This window comes from Lipophrys pholis (genome assembly GCF_963383615.2).
Source record: "Lipophrys pholis genome assembly, chromosome: 14".
Taxonomy (NCBI): Eukaryota; Metazoa; Chordata; class Actinopteri; order Blenniiformes; family Blenniidae; genus Lipophrys; species Lipophrys pholis.
Genome location: NC_137633.1, coordinates 2,427,616 through 2,449,979, shown reverse-complemented (window position 1 = coordinate 2,449,979; position 22,364 = coordinate 2,427,616). Strand labels below are relative to the sequence as shown.

Sequence of the window (22,364 nt, the reverse complement as noted above, 5' to 3'; positions counted from 1 at the left end):
ATGCAGTGTACTGCCAGCAGAGGGAGCCAACGGACCAACAACCAGAGACTCTGCAACCTGCAGCTTCTCACGTCCAACTAAACATGAAGCTCATCACCTTTCAACAAGCCGTAGTCTCATTTTCTGTCTGTGTACTGTGGACAGCAGGTACTTTGATCAAAACTCAAATAATCATTTAGGCTCAAGTCTTCAGTCTTTATCTCATCTTTTCCTGGTTTCTAAGTACAGATCCCACTCATGGCCGTGACGTCACACAAACCTCCACACGCTGTAGAGAAGCAAAAGTGAAGACGCTGAAACTGAAATCTGAAATGAAGAAGAAAAAACATGCTATACAAAATCTATAAAACTATAAAAACTGAAGTAAACGCCTTAAAACTATTTTTAAAAAATATATAAAAAACTGAACCTGTACTCATGACGTGTCATAGCTACAATTTATATATATTTTAAACAGTTTTAGTTTATGTGGCCATTTTTAAATTTCTTTTTTTTTTTTTTAATTATTATATTTTCCCATTTTAACCTTTTTTTTTTTTTTATTATTTTTTTATTATTATATTTTCCCATTTTGGTTTTTTTTTTTTAGCTTCTTTGGCTGTTTATACCTGCTGTGTGTTTCCTAAAGGTTACAGCTGTTTAATACTAGCAAGTTTTAATTATTTATTTTTCCTCATTGTATTTGTTCTTTATTTATTCTTTTTTTTTTCCAATTTCTTCCTTTCTCCTTTCTATTCTTTTCCTTTTTTTCGGGGGGGGGGGGGGGGCACATGAGCTATACAGGTCGACACTGCTTCCACAGGTCATCAGTGTTATTACTCTGTTTGCTATGAGTCATCAACTCCCTGGAATTGAACCAAGTTACAATATAATGAATGTAAAAGATGTACAAAAGGCTCAGACGGCTCCGTCTGTATCTGTCCGTGTTTAGTATATTTGTTATATATATATATATATGGCAACATGTTTAAAACAATGTTTGTTCACACAGTAACACGGAAAACATGTGCATGTCTGGCCACTAGTGGGTGCTGTTGTTTGCTTTGAGAGTAGGAGGATAATGAAAACAGTGTTTTCCTCCAGAATGTCGTGACTCCCAGTCCTTATTCTCCTCAGACAGATATATTGCAGCAATTCAAACACTAAGTTCAACACCATTCAGTGGGACAAACAGTCTCCCAGGTGGACGGATATGGTTCATTAGATTTGAACAACTTCAAATCCAAAGTGCAAAATTGAGAATAATTATTACCTTTAATATGCTTTTTTGTTTCTACATGTATTAGACTTTCTTGTGGGCCATTTTTGTTGTCTACTGAATGACAAAAATAGGCCTCAAGGTTGGAGAATTGGACTTGAGATAAAGTTATTCTATTCTAAAAATATCCTAAAAACTTCAGCATGTTTCCTGAAAATGCAGTGTTTAGGTATTCCATAAGTATAGTTTAAAGCAGACGTTTCAAACGGACTTTCCTTCAGTAGCCACATACAGGATCATTTGAGATGGCAGCATAATAATAGGCAAACTACCGCAGATCCAAATGTTTTCTCTTTGTTTTAGTGCCAAAAGGTAAGAGAACATGAAAATTCTACTGAATATCGAAGCCTGGGACCTCTGGCGCCCCTCAAAGCTCCGCCCACCTCACAGCTTCAGGGTAGTTGGGTTTACTTCAAGAGGACGTTGAAGGTATTTAGTATTCAACATCATCAACAAGACAGCATGATGATCATACTCCTCATAGTTCAGTTTAGCTCCGCTCTGGCTTCAGGTAATGACATTCCAGGAGTTTTAGACAGAAGCTGGAATTCCAGTTTTCAGTGTTTCTTTGTTCTGCGTCGCAGGTTCTTCTGCCAATGAACGCGTGATCCAGACCCCACAAAACCTTCACAGCCAACCCAGAGAGGAAGCCAAAATCTACTGCTCACACAAGATCGACGACTACAACACCATCCTGTGGTACAGGCAGTCGGACAGAGGGCTGCAGCTCCTCGGGTATGTCTACTTGAAAGACGGCTATCCGGAGGCGGGACTGGACGGCGTGAAGATGAAGGGAAACGCAGAGAAGAACCAGAACTGCACGTTGACGGTGGAGAAAGCAAACAGCAGCGCGGTGTACTTCTGTGCAGCCAGTTACCACAGCGCGGCACATCGCGGCTCCTCAGCACCAAAACCTCCTCAGACACACCTGGAACAAAGCAGTTTAACCAAACCCGTCTCACAACCACCCCATGTTTCACGGAAAAGTTCAAACGAAGCATTTTATCTGCTCAACGTCCAGAAATAAAAAACGCTCCTCTCTCATTTAGTATCCTGATAAAAACTTTTTTTTTTTTTTTTTTTTACTCAAACTTACTTTAAGTTGCTGTGAACAAATGGTGTAATACTCATTTTGTCCACTCGGCGTCAGTGTTGGCAGTTTTGTGGTTTTAAGCTGCTGAGAGCTGCAGCTTAGAATAGCAAACTCAGCTTATGAATTTGTTTATATAATTTTAAATTAATAAGAGAAATTGTAGTGTGAAGATCAACAGCTATATGAACTGTTGATATTTTATAACGTGATTCTTCAGCCATCTTAGCAGTATATGTTGGTTGAAAACCACTTTTTGGAGTTTTACCCATTTTAGTGTTTTTTTTAACAAAAACAATTTTCAGTTATTTTCGACTTAACAGTTTTAGCTTTTTTTCATATAGTTTTTTGTGATTTGAATTTTAGCTTTTCTGAAGCTCTATTTTAGCAATCTGATCCAATTTGACAGTCTTTATCTAGTTTTAGCCAATTTAACACTTTTGTCATACTTTTTTTTTTTTTCTCTCCTATGAACGTATAAAACTTAAAGCATCGATAGCGTTAAAGGTTTTACGGTTCTCATAATGTTGCTACTAAATGGCTCAGTGACAATGTAAGAAATATGGAGCAACATATGTTTTTAATTGGTTATAATTAAATATGGTGTGCCCCAAGGATCTATTTTAGGACCCCTCAATTTATTTCTATTAAGACTCTACAAACCTGTGTATTTATAATAATATCTTAGTTTGACATTTTTATTTTAGTTAATATGATGTTTTTTGATGGGAGGATTTCATATAGGCCCCTTCTTTCAACGTTTTCTTTTAAGTCCGCTTTTATATCTGTACTATGTTCTTATTTAGTGCAAATAAAGAGGGGAAGAAATGTGATTAATTCATTTTTAAAAGTGATTTTTACTTCGGTTTTCAAATGTTAAAAGGAAGAATAAATTTTGTACTGATACACGTAATATTAAATTAAAGCGCAGGATGTATATAATAATGTGCTACAGGCAGATAAAGTGTGTGAATCTTTGTTTAGTTCTTCATTGTTGATATTTGCAAAGATGACTGAAATAAACTGAAGTGAGCCTGAATAAACCTCTGAAGAGGTAAACATGAGAATATTAGACACAGAAATCTGTTTCTCTTTTAAGTGTCACGTTTGACTGTATTTTTAACCAATTATATGTATAAAGTTTGTAAATTCCAACTAAAAACAGACGGTTAGGTGTGAAATAAAAAGTGTGTCTTTACCCCGTTTCCGTACGTCTGAACAGATTCAGTGTTATGATCCCTGATTGGTCGATGGTTTAGAAGAGGAGGAAACCCGTGGAATAATAGTGTGTCTGTTGTGTTGAAGGGAGGTTTGATCTGTTTAATGTGGAGGAAAGAAAACATCATGATCGTCTTCTCCTGCGTGGCCTTTAATATTTTGCTGGTTTCAGGTAATAAAACCTGGTTTATTCTTCCTTAGGGGTTATAGAAACTTAGTAATTGTGGATTTAGAAGCAGAGTTGAAAGAAAAGTCAACATATTCAAAGCAGAAGTTGCTCTAGTCTCTTCTCAGAGCGATCAAGTTCACCAGGATCCACCAGAGATTTACTCGCAGCCTGGAACAACGGCCACCATCAGCTGTCGGCATGAACTCCAGGACTACAACCGGATCCTCTGGTACCGGCAGCCCGGCGGCGGCGGCCGGATGACGCTCCTCGGACTCATGAACGTGGACCAGCAGCAGCTGGAGGACGGAGTGACGGCGAAGATGAGCGGCGGCGCGATGAAGGGTCAAACCTGTTTGTTCACAACCGAGGAGCTGCAGCTCGGCGGCACCGCTCGGTACTTCTGCGCTGCTTATGTGCACAGTGCGGCACCTCCCTGATCCTCAATACAAAAACCAACATGAATCATCTCAGCCGGGTGCAGCTGTACCCCTCCACCCCCCCCCCCCCCCCGACCGACCCCCCCCACTGAGCCACATCACACACTCTGATGGAGGTTCAGTTATAAAACACAGTTCCAAGACGGCAGATGTTTCCATCAAATTTAAGGATCGAACTCAAAATTATCACCATGTGAATATATCACACCAAACAAGACATATTGGAAGAAGATGATCCGATTTAGAAAGAAAAATGTCAAAAACAAATATAGAAAATTAAGGGTCACTACTGACCATTTCTGGTGCTCCCTTAAGGGGAAGTGTCTCGTTTTCTTTCATAACAAAAGTTAAAATACCAATACTACCGCCAATAGTTTGGATTATGAACAGATATACAACACACGTTTTTTTCGCTGTTGTTAGAAATTTACAATTTTCACATTCTTAATTAAGATTATAGACAAAAAGGATGTGCAAGAGTGTGTAATCATTCATTCTCAGTCACTAGAATAATTGTTTATGTTAACCATGAGTATGATAGCATTATGATAGTATAGTATAGTATAGTATAGTATGATAGCATGAGCAGCCATTAGGTATTAAGTCTTCAACCTTTAAGACTAAATCAAATTTAACTGGAGCCGCAAAACACGTTTAAAATGAGGCGAACGCGGCTCGTAAAGTTTCAGATACATCTTTTTAAAATATGAACATAAACTGTGTCCTATGCTGTATTTAGAAAAATGTGTATTACAGTTTAGGATGAGAAACATTTCATCACATTTCCAGCTGTTTTTGTACCTTGTTCAGCAGTTTCATCCTTTTTCAGCATTTTTGGGGGCATTTTCACGTTTTAGCCGTTTCAATCATTTCCGCCCTCAAAATGCTGTTTGTTTGTTTTTTAAATTGACCATTTTCACGCTTTTTATCCCCCATTTTAAAGATTATTTTTTAGAATATTTATTGGGTTTTTTTTTTAGCCTTTTTTTTTTTTTTTTTTTTTTAAAGCCCTTTTCAGCCAAAAAAAAAAAAGAGTGTGTTTGTAAATAAAATGAAACAATAATTTAGTGAAAGCTTCAGGGAGACGCTACAGAAGGGCCAAAGAGCCACATGTGGCTCTACACTATACTGTGGGGCATGACTCCATTTGGGGGCGCTGAAGAGCTTTGAAGGGAGTGTAGCAGTAGCAGTAGCAGTAGCAGTAGCAGTAGCAGTAGCAAGAACAATCTTTAGGTCATCTAAGTTACTGGGTAATAACAGTTTTAAGTTTTGCATATTTATTCATCTCCCTCGTGGACTGTGGCCTTTTCATGGACTTGCAATTCTGCCTCCCTCCACTAGATGGCTGCCTAGCTGCATCTGTGAGGAAGATTGTTTTTGGGTAGAACAGTTAGACTATATAGAATAGATATTTCCTACAGATATTTCCTACAGAAAGCATCAAACTATCACAACAATAAGGAGCCGAACAGCCTTTAAAATAATATTTTATAACGAGAAAACAATTTATATAGGATTCTATTCAAGTAAAAAGAACTTGGTGTGAGATAAATGTGCGTGGACTAGGTAAATGTGTGCAAATGTATATTTACGTGAACTCTTTATGTGCATAGAAGTTACTGTACACCTTCACAAAAACTCATTTACAATGTTAAGATAAGGTATTAATTGTTGGAATACCAACATCTCTATTGGTTTTAAATACCTCCGAGCCAAGCGGTACTCGTTTGATCTCAGTGGTTGTCACAAGCAGAAAACGTGCAGTAGCACCGCCCACTTTAATCCTCTCACTCAAAAGTAACCACAAAGAGGAAGAAGCATGTTAAAGGTGACCAGCGCGCTCAGACATTACAACACGATGCTGCTTTTCTTCTGGATAAGTTTGGATATTTTTCTTGTTTCGGGTAAAAGAAACAAAATCTGTCACGTAATTTGAGATTTTACAGTAGTTTTGTGTTCTTTTGGCTTTTAGATGTATTCATATGTACTATTCAGTCGTGTTTTCATTGATCCGGGACGTTGTCTCACCGTCTCCTTTCAGCAGGTACCGATCTGAGTTCCCAAGTTACACAGACTCCACCTCACATTTATGCAAAACCTGGAGAAGAAGCCAAAATCGACTGCGTGCACCAGATTACATATTATGACCGGATGTACTGGTACAGGCAAACACATGACGGGCAGCTCCACTTTCTGGGACACATGTATAAGAGCACGGACAACTCCGAGCCTGGACTGGGTGTGGAGATGACTGGGAGTGCAGACAAAGGCCAAACCTGCACACTGACAGTCAGAGCTCTGACAGCCAACAGCAGCGCCGTCTTCTTCTGTGGTGCCACACAGCACAATGCTGCAGATCACTGCTGCTTGGAACAAAAACCTTCCCAACAACATCGCAGCCTCCTGCAACTGTATCCCTCAAAGCTGTGAAAGAACTGCTTCTCTTTAAAGACTGGCTGCAGGGGGGGGGGGGGGGGGGGGGGGGGGGGGGGGGGGATAGTGCCTTAATAAATAACCTTTAAATTTAAACTTTAAAGGTCTTTTTTGTTTTGGTGCCGAGTATGCGTGATGAAAATGTCTAGATTTTCCCAAAGCCAAAGAATTACTACAGAAAATGCCGACAATCTCAACATAAAGGCAATTTGAATGAAACTTTCTTGTGCAAAAATACTGTGATACCTGTTGTATTATGGGTATTTTTACAAACACGTTCCTGGCAGCGTGGCTGTGAGACAGGTTCGTCATCTTTCATGGCAGCGTCACCGATATCTCAGCTCGGACCTCGGTGTCTGCTGCTCTTAAGAAATCTGGTTTTTAATTAGTTTTTTTTTAAAAATCTATGTATATTTTTTTGGTTTTTTTACAATTTTCTTGCTGGATTGGAGCCTCTTGCAGGCCTGTTTTGGTCCACGGACTTTATGTTATGTCAGGATTGAACCAGGAAAAAAAGGCATTCAGGTTTGCTCCTTGGAAGGAATTGCAAAGAGACTCAAAAACCTGGTTTGACTGGACCTTTTTAAGACATTGCATAATGACATCAAGATAGACACGTGTGGATTTCATTTAAATTTATGAGTAATTTTTTTTAATTGTTCTTTTTCTTATATGTTTTATGTCTTTTATGTGCCTCCCTAAATCTTAAATAAGAAATAAATGTTTCACACCCCTACAATAGAATGAATGAATACAAAACAATAAAAAAAAAAAAGCAGAATATGTCAGGATTTAAAGACGACATGCAGTAGATCAGATACTTCAAACATTTTTATCTACGCTTATTTTTCTCCCCCAAAAAAGAAAAACAAAGTTTGTTCTTTTCTGCACAATTTACTGACATGAAACGATCCAGTTTCCGAAGAACTGAATCCTACAAAGACGCTTCTCCTGCTGAAGGCACCACTTTTAATCCATACGAGTATTACAATAAGAACTAGAAGGCACCCAGAAAATACTACATCAAGAGAGGAGATAATACTGCAGATACATGCAGTTTTTGTGCGACGAGAAAAGAATACTGTGAACATGTGGTGTCTGTATCTTTCCAGCAGGGGGCGCTGAGACTCAAGAAATGCATGCCGCTCTCAAACAAGAAGGGAGACAGAGGCCGTAAACACTGTTGTCATCACTCATAATTATCATGCTGGTATTTATTTTATCTTTCAAGAGTCCAAAATAAACATAAAAAGTAAACCTGCCAGGTACTTACACAGCATACAGATTAAAACCTGGTTTACACGACGTTTCCAGGTGAAAATGCATCGTTTTTGTCTTTTGGTTTGGTTCTACTCTGTTTCTACGGCGATGGAGTCGGAGAGTTTTCAAAAAGTTGTACCTTGGGAAGCGTTTTTTTTTAGAAAGTTGTGTTTCCAGAATGCAACAAGTTTTTGTTTTTTTTGCGTTTTCGCTTGAGAGCGTTGTCATGGAAACGGGGACCTAACTGCAGGTCAGATTGATCTATTCATTAGAAATGACTATGAGATCTGATGAGGTGGCGTCAGACTGTTTATGATCCTATCAGATTCCATGTAAACGTCACGTCGGATCAGTTCCCACTGAGCCCGTCTGTCACGTTGTGATGCATTGAAGGTCGATTCAGGATGCGACACATCTCTCCCTGAACCAGGTTCTTTGGTTTTGAAGTTTCAGGACAAACACAACAAGTCCAGGCTCGATGCTGCATGGATTCCAGGGGATCACGTGTGAAAATAAACAGAAAGACATTTTTCTCTTTCCTGGTGCATCATGGGTGAAGTTCACGAAGAGGTGTAGTCTGCCCCTCCCTCTGGCTTCACTAGTGATCGAGGCTTAATATAAAGAAACTCCTGTTGTACAGTCTCATCGGAGTCTCCAGAGGAGAAAGAAAATGATCTTTTTTCTCCTCGTCTCTTTTCTGGCAGGTAAAATAAACTCGCAGAGTCTGCTAGCAAATGCGTCTTTTCTTCACCAACATGGCAACTAAAGGAAGAAACCAGTGTTCTGAGTGATCAACACATTAGTTTGCATAGCAGTATAATCCGTTTGTATCTCTTCTGCTCAGAACTGTTAATAACATGACCATATATGTAAGAACCATCCGGTGTGTGAGGCAGAACAATTGAACTATTGAGTCTTAGGAATAAGCAGACAACTGACCTTGGTTCACAGGCAGAGAACGCCATGCTGGAAAAAGGGAGTTAGGGACTCTTAGAGGAAAACCAGCTGGAGAAGGTCGTAAATCAAGAAGTCGCTAGTTTAAAGTCGGGAAGAGGTAAGGCCTGGTACCATTATAAGATCACAAATCTTCCCGGGACAGAACAATAGAGAGGTGTTCAGCTTCGGTAAAAACAACTTGTGGCATCCACATCATATATGAAGGGAGGGGTGAAAGAAAATGCTTAAAAACCAATGTTTTTGGAGACTCGGAGCTCTTTTCACTCTGATGTCTGGTCCTTCCGGATGGTCTGAGGGTTGAGCCCGAGATCTCGCTGTAACCCACGTACTCTGCCTGAAGGGAATTATCAATAAACGTATTGTGAACATCTTTCTGTTCCTTCATCAATTTAAAGAACACACTAATGACTGCATTTCTTTCACAACCAAATCTGCTGTCTTCCTCCGAGCAGGTGGTTGTCTGGGTGTGGAGGTCCGTCAGTCTCCTCCTGAACTGGTCACACATGCTGGAGGCAGGTCATGCAGGCCTCCTGCAGCCACGACAGGAAAGACGACAGGGTGATGCTCTGGTACCAGCGCTCACCCGGAGACTCGGCTCTGAAGCTCATCGGATACCTGCACTTCAACACCCCGACGACGTTGGAGCGGTACAAGACGGACTTCGTTCTGTCCGGCGATCTGAGCGGGACTGGAGAGACGACGGGCCTCCTGACCGTGGGAAATGTGACGCGGGAGCACGGCGCGGTTTATTACAGCGCCGCTCGAGAAGCACGGCGACGCGGAGTCCCGTCGGAACTCGACAAAAACTGTACCGCCTGTAATCGTCTGTGGCTTTTCAGCAACAAATGAAGTGAGACTCTCTCACACCTGCTGTGGTTGTGTTTCTGTGTCAGAACTGACTAATGCAACGAGGCGTCTTGTTAATATTCAAACTTTAATCATTCCAACCAAACAAATCACCCTGTGACGTGCAAATTATAATCTGGGTTAGGGTCTTTCTCTATTGAGTTTGCATCATATTACTAAAAGAATAAGTTGGATATTTGTAACTCATTTCTTCCACCAATTGTAATGATTTCTTTTTTTTTGTACTTTTGTAATTTTTATTCACTTTATTCACATCTACAGAAAAATAAATTAATTCCTGCAATAAAACAGGATGCAAAATAGAAACAAAATAAACCAGTCTGGAAGTTACATCTCGTATTTAGGTCTTTAAGTCCTTTCTGTAGCTTCCGTCACTTGTTGGGTCTATTTCTTCCATTTCCCTTCAGATTCTTGTCGTCTCAGATACAGTTAGTAGTTCCCTCGTATGTTTTCCTTCTACAATCTCAATCCGTATGATTGCGAGGAGCAGGGTCCATTCTGCCCCATTTTCTTGTCATTCTTTCTTTTCCAGCTATCAACAATATTTTTTAACACATTTCGATGAGTTTTCTCTTTGTTAGTGTTGAACTTAAACAGATATAGTAACATAAAACTCGTGTGTACTCCATAACCTGCATGCCATCATGTGTATTTTCACAAAATATCATTTTTCAACATTTCAAAAATATATGAGTGATTTGCTTCATTCTTATTCTGATATTTACTTTTTGCTTTGGGAGTGAGGATTCCCTCCATGTCTGTCAATAAGTTGATGTTTGGTCTGTTTTTTATGACCATAATGCCGTCATGTGACGTCTTCGTCACTTCCTCCTGCTTTCAGGTTGTTTTTTTTGTTTCCCTTTGTGGGTTAAATTGATTACGTTTCCCCGTTTCACTCAGTTAAATCTGCACGAGGCGAAGAACCAGAACGATGCTTTTCCTAGTTTTTTATCACCTCATAGGTAAATCATCTGAATCCCTGAATGTCATTTAAAACAGTGTTTTGGTGTTGAGGCGTGTCTGTTTCTGCAGGATTCTCCCTGGAGGTTCAGGTCCACCAGTCGCCCTCCGACCTCATCACCGAGGCGGGTGTAGACGTTCGGATGTCCTGCGGCCACGGACAGAGTGACCACAGAGTGATGCTGTGGTACCGGCGGCTGAAATCGCACACGGCTCTGACGCTGCTCGGCTACGGATACGCAGAGTTCAACAATAACAGCGTGGAGGCAGCGTTCAGGAAGCATTTCCAACTGGCCGGAGATCTGACCAACGTCAGGCCCAGCGGTTCGCTTACCATACGGGATCCCAAACCGCTGGAACACACCGCCACGTATTTCTGTGCAGCCAGGGATGCACATTAACTCAAACATCCACACACTCTGTACAAAAACCCCTCGAGGCCTCGCCTCCCCTCACCGGCCCCCTCGGAAACTGGGGCAGAAACTCAACCACCCTCCAACAGTCGCCTGAGGTTTTCTGGTTTCACCGACTTTCCGAATCAGAGGTTCTCAAAGAACAACAGCTCTGTTTTTAGTTTTAATCCAACTGTGAATCACTTCGAAAGGTTAAATCTCCATTTTGTGGTCTTCGGCGACACCTAAAGGCGAGGTCTAGGGATAAGCGGTAATTACAGGTGTGGCCTTTAGGGGCGCTGTGACTCATCAAATGCAACAACAAAAAATGCAGAAGATGACACGGAGAACATAGAACTATAGAAGCAGATTCCTGCTCCTAGACTTGTCTATAACTCTGAGTTATATAGCTCTACACTCGACTAGTATCGGTAGCTTTTGCAGCGCCACCTGGAGCATGTAGTCTGCCATTGTTGTGGTTATTAGGTGACCGCGGTGGAGGGGGCGTCATCATTTTCCGAAAATGTGCATCTTGTCCATCCCCACCTCAAAGCCGAGCTGGAGTTTTGTAATTTCCCCACTCTGGAAACTATATTTAACAAAAATAAAAACGTTATCGGGCTCCGAAGACGCCGTGTGGCTGATCGGCCAAAAACAATGGGTTCAGGTGAAACAGCGTGTTCATGTGGACTGGCCCTGAGACTGACTGTTCTAAATAAAATGTTATATGTATTCTTAAATGGACTGAACACAGGACTGCTATATCCCTCATTTGACTGTAGAGGGCAGAAAATCCCATTTAAAATTTTGTGTGCATCGTCTGTGACACAATCTTGGGACGCTCTGGTCTTGATCTTGGAATACTCTGGACTTGGCCTTGACTGGGTCTCAACCCCCTTAAAGTCTTGGTCTTATCTTGCTCTTGGTGGCCTTGACTACAGCACTATAGCCCCTCCCCTGTTGAACCAAACCTCTTGGAGGTGGACCTGAGAGGGGGCCGGTCTGAAAACACCCAGAGTGCCGACTCACTGAGTTCTCTCACGGTTTCCTCCTTTCAATTCCTAGTCAATTCATCACATTTCACCATGAAGCCGTCTTGTCTCCTCCTCACCATCTTCTCTGCACTCTGCATTAAAGGTATTTATTGATTGTTTTTGAACCAAAAACTATTTTCCTCTAGTTTCCCAGCAATTTCATCCAAATCCATCAGTTGTTTTTTTTTTTTCTTTTTCATTCGCTGTTCATTCCTTCTTCTCCTTGCAGGAGTTTACCTCAACAAAGAAAACCAAGTGTCGCAGGAGCCAAAGGAATTATTCTGGAAGCCAGGCGGTGAAGCCAGCCTCAGTTTCTCCCATACAATCCCAAGCTATGACATGATTCTGTGGTATCAGCGCCCGCGGGGCGACACATCGCTGAAGTTGGTCGCCTACATGTACTTTAAGACTGTTAATGTCGAGAAGCCGTTTATAGGCCGCTTCAACGTGAGCGGGGATGGAGAGAAAAAGGCGTATCTCCACCTGCTCAGCCTCAAACACCCAGAAGACAGTGGCGAATACTTTGGTGCTGCAAGAATGCACATTGATCAAAAACACCAACTCTCCCGTACAAAAACGTGTGAACCAGCTGGTAGATAACCGCACGTCGACAGGAAGCTCCAAACCCAGACGGCACAGAATCAAATCAGGTTTCCAACAGTCAACGATTACAATTCAACAACAGGGAGGGTTTTTTTCTCTCTCGTCAACTCAGAGAATAACTCACAATCAACACCTGGATCAGGAAGATAATAAAAAATTAAAAATCTTTTGAAATACTCTTTACTTTTTGATAAGGTCTCCACTTTGTACACAAAAGTAAAAGCAAGAAAGATACAAATAGTAACAGTTTTGCAAGTTGTGTTGTAACGGCGCCATCTGCAGCTCAGAAAATGAACTAAATACTGAGTGTCGGTTCATCCATAAATCTTCTATAAAGTTTTATTCAGTCTGAATCGGAAAGGTTACTTTTGATCCTGTAGAACTCCATGGAAATCCACAGGGTCCTAATACAGAACCAAACATGGAGTTCTGTACTCGGGCCTATACTTTTCACATTAAACATGCTTCCTGTGTGGAATTTTATCAGAAAACACTCAACTTGTCATGATCGGCTTGTCAAACTCGAAGCCGTCTGGGTGAACCGTAATTTTCTGCTCCTGAACTCAGATAAAACAAGTTTATATATTTGGACCCAAACATCTGAGAGAGAAATTATCTAAAGATATAGTAACACTGGACGGTATTACTTTGACCTCTTTAGACCAGGATTTATCCTTCAACTCCCACATTAAACAAATCTGCCGGACTGCTTCCGTTCACTTCTAATGTCTCTAAACATCACTGATGCGAAGAGAGAGTTGAAACCCACCCCCACCCTCCCACCCCCGTTTCTGCTTCACCACAGAGATGATCAGAGCAGATTAAAAGTGGGCAGGTGTCAGCACAGCTCATTTTCTCGAGTTCAGGATTATTTCCTTCAACAGTTTTGTTTCCATATGCATTTGTGCCAAGTCTTTAATTCTGTGTGCAGTTTGACGAGATCAAGAGATCGAGAGGTTATAACACACTGACCTCTGCTGGGCATACAGGGGATTACATACATATCTCTTCTACAGAACAAATGTATTATGTAAATAAACTGTTATAATTTAAATATAAATTTAATATTTAGTCATCCACTTATCCATCTACTGTCCACGCTTTTATTCAACTTGCTAATATTACTGTGATCAAGTAGTATTTTTGAATATTTGTACATTTATAAGTACCAACTAACAAAGTTGGCCGAGATGTTTTCGTCTGCATGTATTTATTGATTTACTGGTTCGTATGTAAGCATGTATACATTTACCTATATACCTTTGCTAACGACAGTTGGGCCAGAAGGTTATGTTTTTGTCTGCGTGTATTGATTGGTTTGTATGTATGTATTTTACCAACTTTTCACAAAAACTTTTAACCCCGAATTACATGAAATTTTCAAGGATGATTTCTCATCATCCAAGGACCAATCGATTAGATTTTGGAAAGTTAACGGCGAATCCCTTCCGAATAAATAAATAAAAAAATCCCAAATAATTTCCCATACAAAGCGGACGAGAGAGGCACCTCATGGAGGAGATCAAATCTTGTCTGTTGCCATGGAGACGCTCCATCCTCACTGTTTCACACAGTGATGTAGGTACATGACAGGCTAGTTACTTTTGGATGGGTTTCCTAGGTGAAACAGACTTTCTCAAGGGAAATGCTCATATAAATGAAGTGATAAAGTTTATTAAGATATGGTCAAAGTACGTTTCCTATATGGGGAAGAGGTGAAACGGCTTTGGACCAGATAAGGAGGCTGCAAGAGGATCTCCCCACGAAGGTGCTGGAATTTTATTTTCATTTTATTTTTTCTTCTGCGTTTTCATGCATCCATGTTCTAATGTTAAAAAAAAGTTGGTTTTAATGTCCGTTCTACCGTCATCCCTTTGAGGCGAACGCTGACAATGACATGAATGTATGAAATCCTCTGAAAATAATAACAATAGTAAAGTTTTGACCATTTGCTTGTCAGTTTGGCCGGATTCAACGTGTCCAGTAAACCTGCTCCAGAACCGCTGGAGGAAAAGCCACACAGCAGCAGCAGCAGCAGTCTGATTGGATGAAACGCTGTGACCAGCAGAGGCGTCGCTTCCTGCGAGCGGCGACAAACAAACACAAACACTTTTCTTTTCTTAGCAGTCACAGAAATAGAGGTGGAGGCGGCGGAGGCGGCGGGGTTCAGGCCTCCGTCAGCTGCACAGCCGCTCTCAGATGGAGGCTGAGATACGGAGGCAGGAGGCGGAGGGAAACAAACACTCTGGAGTTTTTGTGTGATGCTTTTTCACCGTGGGGACAGGGGGCCACGGTGATACAACCCCATAGAGCCGCCGTACAAAAACCTGCTGCCAGTGAAGCCCAGTGTGCAGAGGGCTGCAGGCGCAACGGGACGCTGGGCAGGAGGACGGAGGGACAGCTCAGGACAGGAAATGCACTTCATACTGAAACGTGACTCTCAACATTCAAGCTCAGCTTCTTCTTCTGGGTCGTCAGAGTCTGTCTGAAGGAAATCCTTGTGAAGAGTTTGGCGACTTTTTGGAAGAGGATTCATTCAGTGTGACTCTGGAAGAGAAGCTTACTTTGGAACTGGAACCAAACTCACAGTTCTGGGTAAGTCGGAGCTCCGAGCGCTTCTCGTCTCTCCGTTAAACCTCCAGTAGACGAACTGTCCATTTTAACGCGAAGCGCAAATGTGGAATCAGAGGAAATGTTGAATATTGAGGCGAGGTTGAACACTGTGACCAACACTCAGCCTGCATACTTCGGACAAGGAACCAGACTGACTGTTTTAGGTAAATACCTCACTTGAACGGAGTCAGTAGTAAACATGCTGTATTCTGTTATATTCTCTATTCCTGCACCGTGGAAGGCATGAAACAGTCAGATTAATGCAAACGCTTTCGCCAAACACTCTTTAATGTTATTTCTAGTAGAACAAGAGTATTTCTGCACAGGCAGAACCTTAACAAAGCAAGAATCTGGGGGGAAAAAATACTACATAGAACATTTTAGGTGGAAAAAAAAATGTTTTTTTCCACCGTGATTTTGCCAATACTTTAAAAAAAAAGCTTCCAACTCCCTTTAAATAGAGCTTTAGTATTGAGATTAGACTTTGTCAAGTTAATTCTGGAGGAAAGGGTTTGATGATGGGTATTTTTGCACTGTGACAACCTCAACGAAGCGTACTTTGGAAAAGGAACAAAACTGACCGTTTTAGGTAAATATCTTAATTTGATCGTAGAACTATCAGTAGAAAACATTTTCCGATCATCATTTCTGCACAAAACAGGTTCCACTCTCTCTTCTTGCTCTAAGACATTCCTGGAAAAGTGTCCAAACGGCTGGTTTTAGGTACAAATTCACTTAAATAATCCGGTCTTTATGAAGCTGGCTGTAGTAAGTGTTCAGTTAGTCACAATAAAACGTATAAAAAGTGAAGGATAAATGACAGAAAAGGAAGATTTATGAGCTCAGTGGTGCATTAAAATGATTAAAAGTCGGTGATTTTTAATATTTTGGCCACATTTTTGGGTGAGAAAGACACTTCCTGATAAACGTCATGCACGGAAAACAATATAGGAAAAGCAACATATGCTGAAAAGTCACAATAATCACAATCGAGACGGACGAAAATGCTTAATAAATCTCAGTTTCCACGTTTATTGGTGCAAAAATGAATTAAAAAAAAAGCAGATTTTCTGAGGGAGCCTTGGTGCAGCTGGCGGGTTAAAGCAGTTCTGAGCAGTGATCAGAACCACTGTGCCTCCGGTTCCTATGAAGCTCATTTTGGTGGAGGAACCAAACTCACGGTTTTAGGTAAGACTCATAGATTAAGTCTTAATTTAATCCGAGTCGTCATTAATCAAAGCGGCCGCAGTCAGACTGCCCGCTCGGAGCTTTTTGTTCCGAGGCTGAAGCGCTGTGCCAACTATGAAGCTTATTTCGGTCAAGGAACAAAACTGACTGTTCTTGGTAAGTAAGGACTGAAGTAAACCTCTTAGTACCTTACAGCTCAAAAATACACATTCTGTTAGAATACACGAGTAAAAACTAGTCCGAGTGGCACAACTCTTGGATTAAAAGAACAATTAAAATAAAAGTTCAGGACTCGAGGAAAAAAACCAGATCTGGAGTGTTTTTAAAGAACTTCTGACCCTTAAAACGTAGAATCGGTTCGACTCGGTGCTAAAGCAAAGCTTCCAGGGACAAAAGGTGACTTTAAATTGCCCACATATGGTATGTTGTGGGTTTAAAGATGTATTAATTGGAAAGACACAAAACCAAAGCGGTTTGTTTTTTTAACCACTGAATCCGATCAGAGGCTCATTTTAAAGTCCAAACGTGACGTTTTATGACAAAAACTACTTGAAAATCTCTTGGTAATCCAAAAAAAAAACCCTTCAAAATCTTTGAGAAGTTGATTCTACACTCGCAGCATAAATTAAGACGTTTTTAAAACAAATGATTCCAATAATTCATACCTCAGGTTAATAAAACGGAAAAGAAATATCTTATGTAATATTGTAATATGTATTTTAAAATGTTCATAACTTAGAAGCGAAAGAGTAAATCATGATGATGCATGGAATATGTGAAATAAATCTAGAATATGTTGACATGTAAAGTTATACACATTAGATTAAAATTAACAGTTTGAACTTCAAACATTTTAAGAATAAATACTGTGGAAATGTACGAACTGAAGCTCAAAACTGCAAAAATGAGGAGAAAGGTTAAGACGTTAGACGTGGTGGATTCAGGAAGTTAAAGCAGGTTCCTCACAAAGTGCGAGAGAAAAAGCAGCAGAAGGAAGAAGTTTCAGAAACGGCTGAAAACCTCCGTGTTCCTACGACCAGGCTTACTTCGGAACCGGAACCAAACTCACGGTTCTAGGTAAGAAAAGGAACTAGAACAGTTCGGAGGCGCGTCGGTAGACGTCCTGCGTCTATTGTTAAAAAAAGAAATATCGATTAAAATCTGAGATGAAAGAGGTGAGAACCCAGAGCGGCGCAGAGCTGAAAGCCTGAGCAGCTTCTTCTGCAGTGTGAACTACCAAGCGGCTTTCTTTGGCAGCGGCACCAAACTTGACTGTTCTGGGTAAGAAAGACGAGAGAATCCTACGTCTTTATTCTCGGTTTTCATGAAGGAAACTGTCGGGGGAAGTTTCAAACTGAAACGCTCATGATAATTCCTGCAAAAGGTGTTTTGTAATCTCTTTCTACGCGGTGAAAAGGACAAAACAGAGAAGTCAGACATAAAAACTGAGGAATGAATGAAAGAAATTGAAGATTTGTGAGCTCAGAGCATTAAAGGGATTGAAGTCAGTGTTTTTTGATATAAGAGTGTGAAAAAAAGAGATTTTGGCCACTAAAATACGCCATAAAATAGAGGATTAACACTGAAAATATTAATATAGATGAATAGAAAAGGGGTATTTTAAAACATTACATGCTGAAAAGTCGTTATTATCACTATCAAGATGTTTGAAACTAGAATCAATCTAAATGATCAGTTCTATATTAATATGCTTAAAATAAGGAAAATATTTCCCTTTCAAAATTTTTGAGAGAATTTGATGTTTTTACACGTTGAAGTGAAGCATAAAGTTGAAAGTTTTCTTGTCTGGAAGTTGAATATTTGCCTTTTTTAGGACGATGCAGATTTAATTCATCCACTTTTTTACCTTCAGACCATCAGATCATTTAAAAACTGTTGACCTGGACGTTAAGTGATTTAATATCACAAGTAATCCTGATTCACGTTACCTTGTTATTTCACTTTTAAATCGATGCACCACCTGTTAATTCATCATACGTGACTTAGAATGACAATAATTCTCTTCTATGTAATACACATCCATCATAATATGGATTATATATGTCGAATATAAGATGTTTGTCATGTTATTGTGTATAAAACATGAGAGCAAGTAAAGAAAAACGAATTATCAGTAAACAAAAATATCTTCTTTTTTTTTATTCCATATTTAAGAATATTTGTCTTCTATGAGCAACATGAGAGTTTTTCTTCCCGTACAGAGCCGAACAGGACAGCCATTCCTCCGACAGTCAGGGTACTGAAACCTTCGCCGAATGAGGGTGGACAAACTCGGACGCTGGTCTGTGTGGCGACTGATTTCTACCCGGACCACGTCAGCGTCTCCTGGACGGTCAACGGCAACAAACGCCTCAGCGGTGTGGCGACGGACGCCGCCGCCACGCGGCTCGACGATTTCTACAGGATCACCAGCAGGTTGACCGTCTACGTCAAGGAGTGGCAGAACCGCGGCAAAGACTTCGCCTGCGTGGTCGATTTCTTCAACGGAACCGAGACCGTCAACCGGATTGACAGTATCCGGGGGGTCAAAGGTCGGCTGCTGTTTGAAAGTCCTGAAGTTTTCCTTCATTTCCTTTTCTAAACTCTTTGACTTTGTTTCTTTCAGGCGACTTCAGAGCAAGAGGTGAGCACGTTACGGTCACATTAAAAGGTTGAAACTGAACTTGAGAATAATTCTTTAATCTCTTTCCTCAGGGAAATACCTGAGGATCGCACAAAATGCCAAACTGGCTTATTGTGCTTTTATTGTGAAGAGCTGCGTGTACGGAGCCTTCGTGGTGTTTCTGCTGTGGAAACTTCAGGTTTGTCCAAAAGTGTGTGTGTGTGTGTGTGTGTGTGTGTGTGTGTGTGTGTGTGTGTGTGTTCACATATTTACACCTGTGAGCATGTCGTCACATTGTAAAACCGTTTTTTTGCCCCCAAAACTTTTTAAAAAAGGAAACAAAATAGAGAATGTCAGATTATTTGAAATAACATTATATTGTAGATTACACTAAATAAAATGACCTCACTTGCACTCGTTTATTTATTTATTTATCTAAATCACAGATGGCCAGCAGCGTCGCCAGATGTCTCTGCTAATAACATAAAAAACATGATTTAAATAAACATATATATATTTAATTTATTCATAAATATATCTTCTTTTTGTTTATTTATTTATTTATAAATATTTTCTTTTATTTATTTAATTTATTCATAACCAACACTGATCTTTCAAAGTGTTTAAAGGTCTCGTTCAGGGTGACATTATAATATAATATAATGTACATTTTCTTATTTCTGTCTCGACCTGGGCGGTCAAACACATTTTAGTTCAGAGTTTCACACACAGATCAGTTTCATCTCGAGTGTGCCAGACCGGGAAAATAATGCCATAACAACATTTAAATTAAAACTTTTGTCTTTGTTGTTGCGTCGAGTAAACGTGATTAATATAAACTTTTTTTTTTTCTTTCAAACAATTGCTCCCAAAAATGACTCCGAGCTCAACATAAAGTTAATTTTAATGAAACCTTCTGGTGAAATACACTGAAATGTCCAAAAAGATTTTTTTTTTTTTTAAAAATAAACCTCCTGAATCGACGCATCGTCTCCATGAGGAATAAAAACGTAAAAGGTTTTGATCTAAAGTTTATTTTCTGTCTTTTGCAGAAATCGAGGAAAACAGAGAAGTGAAACCCAACAGCTTTTTTTTTTCTTCTTTTTCTGTAAACGATGTTAAAAATGACGCCGTTTTCTATCTCACATTGTCTGGAGACAGATTTTATTCGCTTCGATTTCATGTGATAACTGATTTTATTATTTTTTTTAAATGTTCGTTTATTTGACTTGTCTTTGAATAAAAGACGTTTTTTTTTTAACTCAAGTTCTCATCAAGCCTCTTTATTCACTCAAATAAGTGATTTTAAAACGATGTGGAAAGCGACTTTGGTGTGAATCAACCTGCTGCAGTGAGCGTCGCCTCCCTACCTCCCTACACCCCCCTCCTCCCCCCCTCCTCCCCCCCTCCTCTCTCGAGTCGCATCACTTTTTCCAGTGATTGTGTAATTCTACCTGACAGTTTCTTTACATCGGAAAACTTCACTGTTCACTTTACCCAAACGTGCCTGACCTGCGCAGGAAGTCGTGTCCTCGTGTGCACAGAAAGAAGTCGGAGCTGCTGTTTGTGCAAACGAGTGCAGACGAGTGCAGAGCGGCGGCGGGGGAGAGGATGTGGTCGCAGTGAAGCCCGGCGGCGTCTTCTCGGAGACCGAGAGAGAAAACGACTCGAAACCACAACCATCGCTTGACAGCAGCTGCAACCTCCGCCGCGAAAACACTTTTCTGTGTCAAGCGGAGCTGCAAAGTAAGCGTCTGCGCAGGAAACCGACGTCCAAACTGCCGCACAACGTGAGCTCCGACTCCACAGGCTGCAACGAAGGATGAAATGACGGGACCTGATTTCACCACACTGTCTGTGTCTTCCTGCAGAATAATTCAAGCTGCACAGCATCGTCTCACGTCCCGACAAGGAAACATTTGCTAAATAATCTGACATGATATTCATCAATCTGTGGAGGGGAGCAACTGATCACAGGAGCACAGAAATCCATCTTCTTCTCCCAGACGGGGAAAAAAAACGTCACAGGATCATTTAAACCACGTGTCGGAACTGGAGTTATTAATTCAACCCAATTGAGTTAAAATACATGAATTTAGTCACGTATTTTGTTGGGCTTCTCGCTTAAAAGAGCCTAGAAATGTTGCTTTATAAATAAAGTTGAATTGAATTGAATTGGATTTCCACCTTTAACTTTCACAATGTTTATTGGTATTGGTTCAAATTGATATATTCAGAATGACAGAAATCTAAACATAAAAGATTAAAGATTAAACCCACCGGGTTCTGCGAGCTGCACAATTTGATGGACAAACTTTTTTTTAAAAAGTGAAAGAGATGAAAGAAAGACGACCAAAGTAGAGAAGCATTAGAGATAATCTCTCTGAGTGTTTGTATTTCCGTTGTTACCACAATCCTCCTCCACATGTTCACCTGATGTCGCACCAAACTTCAAATGTGGTTCTTCACTTCAAAACACAATTTGTGTTGGAAATTATTTTGCAGGCTGAAAAAAAAAAAAGATCTATTTGGGTCATAAGTGTCTGTTTTCTGGGTCTGGTGAGGGAAAGATGGGTGTTCGGAGTTCGATTCCTTTTCCGATTCAGCTGAAAGATTTAGTTCTGTATCGATTCTCATCCGAGGCCACACACAACTATGTGCTATAATAACCTTTAAATTTAAACTTTAAAAGGTTTTATTTGTTGTGGCGTGCACTATATGTACAAAACCAAACAATTAACATGGAAAATGACTAAAATCTCAACATAAAGTCAATTTTAATGAAGCTTTCTGGTGCTGAACACAGTGAAATGTCTGAGGTTAATGAGAGTTTGCTTTCTTTCATGGCAGCATCACGGATATCTCAGCTCGGGTTTCAGCGTTTGTGTCATGGCCTCTAATTTCCGAAAAGATGAATGAAAATCTATTTCCAATTTCTAATAAATATCAACTCGAAAACGTTCTTACCTTCCTGTGGGCTCACCACCTGCAGGAAAGGTTCTTAGTCGGTGCATTGTGATCTGGGTGACGGTCCTTGGGCAGCCACCGCCGCGACCCGGAAACGGATTGGATTGGAAAACGTTCCTGGTTGAAGCGTCTCCTTGGTACAGTCATGACCCTGCATGTTCTCCCTGAGCCTCCGTGTGTTTTCTCTGTCATTGGCTGTGTATTTTCTGTGTATTTATCCAATTCTTGCTGGATAAAGGCCGTTTTCCAAAACCAAAACTCTGCGTAAAGCAGGAAAACACGTCGAAAAGATGAA

At 40.4% G+C, this 22,364-nt stretch overlaps 1 protein-coding gene across 7 annotated transcripts; it reads left to right on the top strand.

Moving 5' to 3' along the window:
* The first annotated feature begins 1,673 nt into the window (after window positions 1–1,673).
* Window positions 1,674–21,275, top strand: LOC308120237 (M1-specific T cell receptor beta chain-like). Of its 7 annotated transcripts, none has more exons than XM_080480724.1 (6): window positions 1,674–1,769; window positions 1,843–2,141; window positions 15,219–15,273; window positions 18,702–19,049; window positions 19,195–19,301; window positions 20,155–21,275. In XM_080480724.1, the coding sequence occupies exons 1-6, from the start codon at window positions 1,721–1,723 to the stop codon at window positions 20,176–20,178; spliced, it is 882 nt and encodes a 293-aa protein (XP_080336850.1). In that variant the 5' UTR covers window positions 1,674–1,720; the 3' UTR covers window positions 20,179–21,275. The 7 variants fall into 7 exon arrangements, 6 of the variants coding, with proteins under 6 accessions (XP_080336850.1, XP_080336846.1, XP_080336845.1 ...); XM_080480720.1 differs by lacking the exons at window positions 1,674–1,769; window positions 1,843–2,141; window positions 15,219–15,273 and adding exons at window positions 3,653–3,738; window positions 3,850–4,148; window positions 16,581–16,635; XM_080480719.1 differs by lacking the exons at window positions 1,674–1,769; window positions 1,843–2,141; window positions 15,219–15,273 and adding exons at window positions 3,653–3,738; window positions 3,850–4,148; window positions 16,416–16,479.
* Window positions 21,276–22,364: the final 1,089 nt, after the last annotated feature.

What these genes read in the sequence shown, in the direction of transcription:
- LOC308120237 (XM_080480719.1), top strand. Translation starts at nt 3,672, where the DNA reads ATGTGGAGGAAAGAAAACATCATGATCGTCTTCTCCTGCGTGGCCTTT. An exon ending in AACCAAACTCACGGTTTTAG is followed by an intron (nt 16,480 to 18,701) that starts GTAAGACTCATA and finishes CTTCCCGTACAG; the next exon opens with AGCCGAACAGGACAGCCATT. An exon ending in AGGTCGGCTGCTGTTTGAAA is followed by an intron (nt 19,050 to 19,194) that starts GTCCTGAAGTTT and finishes CTCTTTCCTCAG; the next exon opens with GGAAATACCTGAGGATCGCA.